This window comes from Aptenodytes forsteri, unplaced genomic scaffold (assembly GCF_000699145.1).
Source record: "Aptenodytes forsteri isolate BGI_AS27 unplaced genomic scaffold, ASM69914v1 Scaffold376, whole genome shotgun sequence".
Taxonomy (NCBI): domain Eukaryota; kingdom Metazoa; phylum Chordata; class Aves; order Sphenisciformes; family Spheniscidae; genus Aptenodytes; species Aptenodytes forsteri.
Genome location: NW_008796056.1, coordinates 1820079 through 1828744, shown reverse-complemented (window position 1 = coordinate 1828744; position 8666 = coordinate 1820079). Strand labels below are relative to the sequence as shown.

Below are 8666 nucleotides of genomic sequence, written 5' to 3'. Positions count from 1 at the left end.
AATAATTCATAATGCCAATTTCATTTAATCAAATTAAAGTTGCACTGTTTAGTGATGGTTTTGACTTGCATTGCTGTTCAAAGATAGTTTAGAGTTGGGGATCTTGGCACAAGGAGGACAGAGGCCCTTGGGGCTGTAGCTGCTGGGGAACCTCAGGTAGACCAGGTCTCATGCTCTGAGTAGCGGACTTCATAGTTTCGCTTGAGTAGTACAGCCCTCCTTATTGTATACAGGAAGGGTTAAAGTCTATTAAAGATATAAAGTTGCCTGGAACTGATGATTGCTCAGATACTTTGGCCCAATCCTTTATAAAACTGGGTCATTGGAATGATCTGATCTGTTACGTTCACCACTGCCAAAAGCTACCCGGGATGTGGGATGCAGTTATCCTTGCAAAGCATTGGCCACTGAACAGATAGGTTACTGGGCATGTTTGCTTTCCCTGTTTGAGGCAGAAAACTTTCTGTGAGCGTGTCTCTTCAATTAAAAGGCAATTAAGAGCTGAAAGTCCAATTACTATGTAGCAAAAGCACCAGGGACGTTTTAGCGATGCTAGCATTCTTACAGCTTGCTTTTTGTCTTTATCAAAACAATTAGCTCTCAGGGCATCCCTGCTTTCCTGACAGAGTTTTCTTACTAATGGGGGTGTATGGTTTCTGCATACTTGATAAACTGTCCAGTCATGCATTTATCTTGTTTGTTCGCTTCTCAAGTAAAATCTAGCTTGTGATTTAAAGTCATCCAGAAAACACTTTTTTGACTATTTTATGTGTAACGAAAGGAATCTGCAACTCTCTTGTATAATTGTTAAGGCTGTTTTAGGACTACAACCCAGGGACAGAAGTCAATGTCTCTCCTAACATGCCATAAACAATTTGGTCAGCCCAAAGTATTCAGACAGAAAATAATCTAATAAATGCTTCAAATATAATATCAAAATATTGTTTTGGTCTTATTAGTAGTATTTTTGCTTTTTTCTTCATGTTAGCATAATTTAATTCCTGATCAAGACCAGAAATATTTATATATATTTTTAATGAAAGACACTATTTTCCTAAAACCACGTTATTCCTAAAATTGTACCACTAAAAAAAGTGCCAAATACCATGACTTTCAGAAGCACTGAGCCTGAATTGGCACTGCAAAAGGAAGCAAATGGTAAACTATTTACCATTTAACAATTTAATTCTGTTACTTCCTGGTGTCTTCCTTTTTCCCAGGGGAGCACACAATCCTCAGAAAATGAAATTCTTATTAAATTCTGCCCATGTTTTTAACACGGTAAGGTAAGGAAAGTAGTTCCTTAATTATTTTGAAAGATCAACACAAAGAGTGAAATTCAACCTCATTTAGAAAGCCCAGATAATCCTCAGATGTCGCTCAACTTCTTGTTAATCTCACTGAGAAGAAGAGAGCTTAAGCTATTTCTTATCTGAAGGGAAGAATGGGTTACAAATGGAAAATGGGCTGGAATCTCAAAATGCAGATATGGATTTTCTCAGTACTCCAGTGTTTAAACCCAGACTTTTCTCCAGATAGGAATGCTGGGTTCCTGTTCAGAGAAACATAGGAGTAAACAGGAACTTCTTGGTAGAGGAGCTGAAGCAGGAAAGCCTGCTGACCCTCCCCGAAAGATCCCGTGTACTGAAGGGAGAACAGAAAGTCTGTGACTGGCAGCCAGGAGTTACTAGACATATTGGAAAAAGTTACAAAGGAAAAAAAAACAATCACAGCAGTGAAGATCTGGGTGGTCGAGAAGAGGCAGCATTTCTGCAGATCTTCCAAATGAGGAGGAAGAGGAAAGGGAGAGGAAGAGGACAGGACAGAGTGAGGAATGAGCACACAAGACCTGGCTCTGTCCTGTCCTCAAGACCTGGCTTGTTTGCTTTTAAAGGAAGCAGCTGGAGGAAAGCAGCAAGGGCAGCAGTTCTGAGTTACAGCACTAGCAACTTGGTAGAGATGAAGCAGGACTACACAGAGCATGATGAGGCTGGTTACAAGAAATAAAACTTGGAAAGAATCCAATGACAAAATGGCATTTTAATGCTAAATTATATTGTTGTTGTTGTTCCCCTGAGGAAAAGCTGATGCCTGGAGCTCTGCTTTCCACTGAAAAGCAAATCAGTGTGTGACAGTATGTGGTTATTTTAATTGCAGCTTCATTTATTTTTATACATATGACAGCCCTGAAGCAGAAGTGGTCACAAACAGTGTGCGTGGAAATCCATCCCTCAGGAATCAAAGACACATGTCAGAGTCTAGTTACCAGGGAGCTGATCTGAGCAGAAACCAGAGCAGACATGAGAACTGTGAACTGTAAAACTACCACAACCCGCATGGCTTACCGAAAACGAACGTTTGTTAGCATCAATAAAAAAGATTTGGAAGACTAACGGCACCACCTAGCAATAGCTGTCAAAACAATTTTCTATGGCAAGAGCTATTCCAAGCACTTACATTTCAGGGCCTGGACTGTCTTCTCTATTTTTTTTTTTCTTCCAGAAATAGGAACAGATAAATCCGTAGACACAGCCTTGACTTTTCCCCAGAAAATCTCTCTCTCTCAGTGGGAACAATTTGATGACCACTACATGTGTAGCTGGGTAATTCACTTTTTTTTTTGGAAAAGCAGGCAGCTACCCAATTATAAACCCAGGGATCTAACCATCAGTTGCAATTTTTGGACATCCTAACTAAGGATCTTTGACACTCAGGGCAAAGCAAGGGATAAGAGCATTGTGATTACAACGTAGAAGGCCAGGTTGCTCAGGGATGTGTAGCAGGAGGAGAGCTCATATCCAGAGTCTGACTGCAGCTCATTTCTATTTCTGGCTCTTCAGCAATTTGGTTGCAAAATCACATCCAGGCGAGTAGAAAATGTGGCAGCTGGCAAATATGGTACCACCATGGAGGGACTCTGTTGGCCACAATGTGAAAGGGCAATGTTATGCATGTATCCACTCTGCGGATGTGCCATCGTTGCCAGTGAGTGGGCAGGACTCCACAGCAACGTTACTACGCAGAAGTAACAGGCGGAGACAACTCTAATCAGCTTCAGCACTGAAAAATGAATTATAAAGTTGCTGTTAGCCATGCAGAAATGGTCTGATTCTCACTGTTTCTAGAGATGAAGGGTGGGTCATAGTTTCCTGATTTACCTACCTTGGGCTGAAGGCGGAACTGAAAGGGAGCAGTTTGAGTTGACACCATTAGATACTGTAGCTCTACCATAAACAACCCACTACCACCCACTGCACGGCATCTCTTGCAGTCCAAAGATAATGGACTATGGCTGAAAGTCTTCAGATTTTCTCTTGTTGTCAGAAGACAACATTTCAAAAGACTTTCCAAGCTGGAAGGAGACCCTGATTAAGTTAGTGGGAGCTGTGAACTTTCCATCACTGCAGAGACAAGTGATCCTGCCTTAAGACAGACTGAGGGACTCAATAACTTGAATCCCTCCCAGCTCATCTTCCTAGTTTTTGATTGTGGAAGTCTCACTGGTATTTCCTTTGACCACCCAGAGGACACAATCAGTGAACCATACACACAGAAGAGATGGCAGAAACTAAATAGAAAGAACTTGCTCACCAGGATAAGAAAAAATTTGCAAGCTTGACCTAATAAGACATGTTTGTGCTGCCTCAAGGTTTGCTTTAGAATCTGGTGCCCGTTAACTACCCATGACAGGGGTAGAAAAGCATGTAAAATGGAATAGCAAGACTGCCAACATATCAGTGGGGCATATGGCAATAAATAAATGATAGAAAATTTGTTTTGTTTATTTCTTGACTGGCCAGAATCTTTATTTCTAGTTTGTGGAATTAACCCTGGAAAGACTTCGTCATCCTCTAGTTTACATAGAAGGAATATCTAAAATATATAAATATTCTTAAAAAAAAAAAATTAAATATTAGTTTTTTTTTCATCCTTGGGATCCATTATATCAATAATGTAGTTTGACATTACCACAGAAGGAAGATCTCAGGATGCCCAATAATAGATTGGCCATAGCACGTTTCTTCTTCAATCATCATGGAAAGTCCACATTATTACCCTAAATATAGGAGGTACACATTTCTTCACCTTAAAATCACACTGTTGTGATTTCCTACCCTCTCAATGACATCCAGCAACCCACACAAAATGGACTGCCTGGTATTTTAAAATTATATTAAAAAAGAACGATCTGATGTATTAAGAGTAAGAAATTATTTGTTGCTGTTACCTAGAGCTAACATTCTCTGTGAGAAGGAAGAGTTGAACGCTAAGACCATGGCTGAGGTTAATCACTGCTATTTTCCTATCAGAAAGAGCAAGATGATATTGTTGGTATTAGTCACTAATAGGAGGGTAGATATCAAACACCGGCCTGACCTGGCTTCCTTTTGCTTTGTCATGAACCTATTGACTGAAAGGGCAGTTTTAATCGATGTTCATAGCAGCTTCCAGTGAGGATTATCATTTGACTCTAAACTGTGATATAAAAGGAACGGAATTGGTGTTGGCTAATGTCTCCCACAAAGCAGCTATGTATCATCCCCACCACCACCGCTCCCTTGACACTTTTCCCAGGTAGTCATCAGCAAACACAGTTGCTGCACTCTTGGGCCTTGCACAGTTAGAGATTAAAGAATTATGGTAATGGAATACTTGAAAACCCAGTTTGCATGATTTTGGCTGGGCAGCCAGTCCAGTCATAGGTTTACTGTTGTGTTAGAGTCACAGATTAACAGATTATAGGGTGTCCTGGGGTGCTTCATCCTCTGACACCCAAGAGTTGCCTTGGAAACTATATGATAGCAATGCCAAACATCTTTTGTGTGGCAAAAAGAAACAAGCAGTAGATGCCAGGAGGTGGCTTTTGGCTTTGAGCTAATTACAGAAACTGTACAGACTGAGGCTGAAAGCAAGAGAAGGGCATGTTTGACTGATTATGGGGATATAATAAAATAGATTAATCCCTTCTGAAAGGGCCTGCCGTGAAATGTGACATCTCATCATCTCAAAGTCGTGTTATGTTTTACCAGGAAGAAGATAGCTCAGACCTCCAACTAATATTGATGGAGGAAAGAGATGGTTCAAGGACAAAGTACGAATTTAAGATGTCATTTTGAAAACCCTCATATCCCAGATAAATTCTGCAAGGAAGAGAACTGTAATAATTCTCTTTTTCCATAACATTAAAACAGTATCACGTTCCTGTTACGTATCAATTTTCTTTTATCATATGCATACTCCAGTTTAAATAGCCAGATTGTTTCTGATTTAGACATGTTTGCAATATAAACATAGAAGAGTTGAGTTAAAAAACATTGGAGTTACAAAGTCAAGAACACAAAGTTAAGAAATGCCAGCAGTAAAGTTTCTATATAGCCATAATTCACCCTCCACCTCTACATGTATGCATTATCTTTAATTGCACACTGTTTTTTCCCCAGAAGCCCACCTCATTCACTACACAGCATAGACAGCATTCATCAAGAACCAGATGACCAATCCTTTTTACTTTTGATTTTCGTTTTCTCATTTAAGCAGTGTGTAGCCTAATGTCTGATTTATTGCACACTTTCAAAATGTTATCCTGAAGAAGTTTCCTCTAACACTTTTCTTTGGTGCCGATCACTATAGCAGCTGAGTCCTGCAGAAATATTAGTTTATATTCACAATACAAAGGATTCAGTGAATGGTACTGTCCTCATTTGACAGATGAGAAATGAAGGATTAGAGAGATAATTTACCTCATACCCAGAGGTTTGTGGAGTTCACTCTGAAACATCAAGAACCTAATTTTTTTGTAATTCTTAGTGTTATATAGCATTTATATGTCTAATGAGGTCAGAAGCAGAAGGCTGAACATGCAGATTCTTGCAAATATAATCTCAGAATACAAAGTTGGTTTAACTGGAAAACAAGGACCAGAGAGATAGCAACCAAACGTTCCCCAAAGTGAAGCTCAGTTGTAGGGACAAACAAACTATATTCTGCCTAAACTTAGCCTAAAATGGAATTACATCTCAGAAAGTGATTCAGACATCAAGTGCTAAGGATAGCTTAACCTTAAAGGTGCTGCAAACCAAAAGCATCTTTTCAGAGCACAGTACACATAACAGCATACGCTCAGAAGCACCATGATCCGAGAAGATATATGGGATTATATTTCTGGGAACCAGTGAAAATGCAAGATGGAGGAAGATGTTTATAGCCTTTGTGGGGGTATAGCACACTAAATATGGTTGAGCACATCTAAATCAGTCCAGATGCATGAACACTATTTAAAAATAAACCACCATAGGGGGTCCCTCCATAGGGGTCCCCTTTTCTTTCCTTAATAGCTAGCAATTACACCTAATAATAGTAATTACAGCTAGTAATTGGGAGATGTGGATACCAAATCCTCCTTGGCCCAAGGGGACAGGTATTCCCATTTCTCAAATTCAAGCCAACAGGTTGTTGGGTGCACTGTGAACAGGTCACTTTCCAACCCCTATCGTGAAGTGAGAGCCCTGTGTGGCAGGGTTTTCATAACTCATTAAGCCATAGTGAGAAAAACAAAGACACAGACACACACATTCATACCACAAAGCAAGAAGGCAGCTGATTATCTGACCAGTGAGAAGCTGCCCTGGATTCACCAAAGAAAGAGGATTTCTTGTGCAGAGAGTGACCAGAGAATAATTACTGCCTCTCCCCACACAAGAACTATCAAATGAAATGAGCAGGGGGCAGGTTCAAAATTAGTGAAAGGAAGCTTTTTTTTCTCACTCAATATGTAGTTAAGCCAGGGATCTCCTTGCTGCAAGAAGTTGTGATAAAAGTTCAAAGAGCAGCTAGGAAAGCTGATGGAAGGGAAAAAAAAATCCTCCAATGACTATTATATACAACGACACCACATCTGGTTCAGGAAATCCCTGAGCTGCAAACTGTCGGAGGCTGGGTAAGTATTTTGTGAAAGGATTGTAATAGGCTTGACCTGTTCTTAAACTCTTCCTAGTGCTCTGCTTTGGTCATTGTTGCCAACAGGATGCTGAGCTAGCAGGACCTTTGGCCATACTGTATCAAACTTCTTGGGTTATAGTCTTACAGTTTTGACAAAACAATAAAGAGCACTGGGGACAATGATCTCTATTCTGGCCTTTAATAAGAAGATTGAGAAACAGACTATAAGGACTGAAGAGATTTGTTTAAAATTATTTGTGACCTTCAGACAATTTCTACCAATGTAGTCTCTTTTTTCACTCAGCCTTCCAGTATTATCTGTTATACAACTTCTATAAACTGACAGTACATTGCATCATGTAAAAGAACCTTTCTTTTTCTGTTTTTTTTCCCAGCACTTGATTCTTTTCAGGAGTTTTTAATACCCTACCTTGAGCAAGCCCGTCAGATCTGGGCTTGGTTGGTTGGAGCAGCTGTGATTGGAGGCATCATTACTGCTGTGCTCACAGGGCTCATTCTGGCCTGCCGGAAGAAAAGAAGAGGAACTTCTTCAGAGATACAACCCTTGCTCGTAGAAAGTGAAGATTACAACAATATCTCTTATCAGTCCAATTTCTAGAGGTCTCCAGTAACTCAGTGAAACTACTAAAGTGCTAATCAAACATGCAGTTTTTGATTCATGTTTACAAATACCTTGTTGAGGTATGCTGCATAAGCAGGCTGGACAGTCTTGCTCCTCAAGCCACTTGTAACCTCCAGTGTTGTGGTATTTTATCAGATCCACTCCTACAAAAATCTCCCAGATCCAACATAAGTTACCATGCCACCCAGAGAACACCATGCACCATGTGTTTCCTATGCTTGATTAAATAACGCTCCTATGAAACCAGACCGGCTTGTGTGTTGGTGGCTTTAATGTATAATTCTCTGCTCTTTTTTTTGCTCTTTTACAGCTGTACGCTCTAATCCCACAGCCCAATCCATGTGATTGGTGCATGGATTTAGGGAGAGGTGCCTGACTGCACCATCGCTGCTACATTCACTTTGTGTTTGAATGTAAGAGCAGAAAGAGCCCTTTAGTTTAGTAAGCAAAATATGTGGTTTCTCTGAGCAGAGTGAATGACCCATAGACCCATAGATACATTTTTCTTCTAGGACAAAAATATTTTCCCTCCAGTTCCCGTAATGACCTGTTTGTCCTTGATTGAATGCCATCAGCCGCAGAAAACAGGCTCTTGGAAACCACTTCTCCCTTGTCTCAAATGCTCTAGTTAGTCTTCTTCTACACCATCTTGCATTCATCTGGGGAGCTGAGAGGTTTTTAGGAGATGAAACCTAGTCTCACCGTGTCCACCTCTGTTCAGTTTGACTTAACGATTGCTCATATTACGGTTGACTTTTAGTTGCTCAATATGCATATATTCCATACAGGTAACCCACACATAACAAAACAAGGTGTGGTAGGTTGACCTTGGCTGGACACCAGGTGCCCACCAAGCCACTCTTATCATTCCCCTTCTCAGCAGGACAGGGGAGAGAAAAAATTACAAAAGTCTCGTGGGTCAAGATAAGGACAGGGAGATCATTCACCAATTACTGTCACAAGCAAAACAGATGACTTGGGGAAATTAGTTTAATTTATTGCCAATCAAAAGTCAGAATAGGATAATGAGAAAATGAAAAGTAAATCTTAAAACACCTTCCCCCCACCCCTTCCTTCTTCCCGA

At 40.3% G+C, this 8666-nt stretch overlaps 1 protein-coding gene across 1 annotated transcript in view; it reads left to right on the top strand.

Annotated features, from left to right (window-relative positions):
* Positions 1-7825, top strand: part of TYR (tyrosinase) — a 63826-nt gene extending 56001 nt beyond the window's left edge. Inside the window, exon 5 of the mRNA XM_009286275.1 lies at positions 7335-7825. Coding sequence (XP_009284550.1) covers positions 7335-7558 — 224 coding nt within the window. The 3' untranslated portion in view covers positions 7559-7825. The remainder of the gene's footprint in view (positions 1-7334) is intronic.
* Positions 7826-8666: the final 841 nt, after the last annotated feature.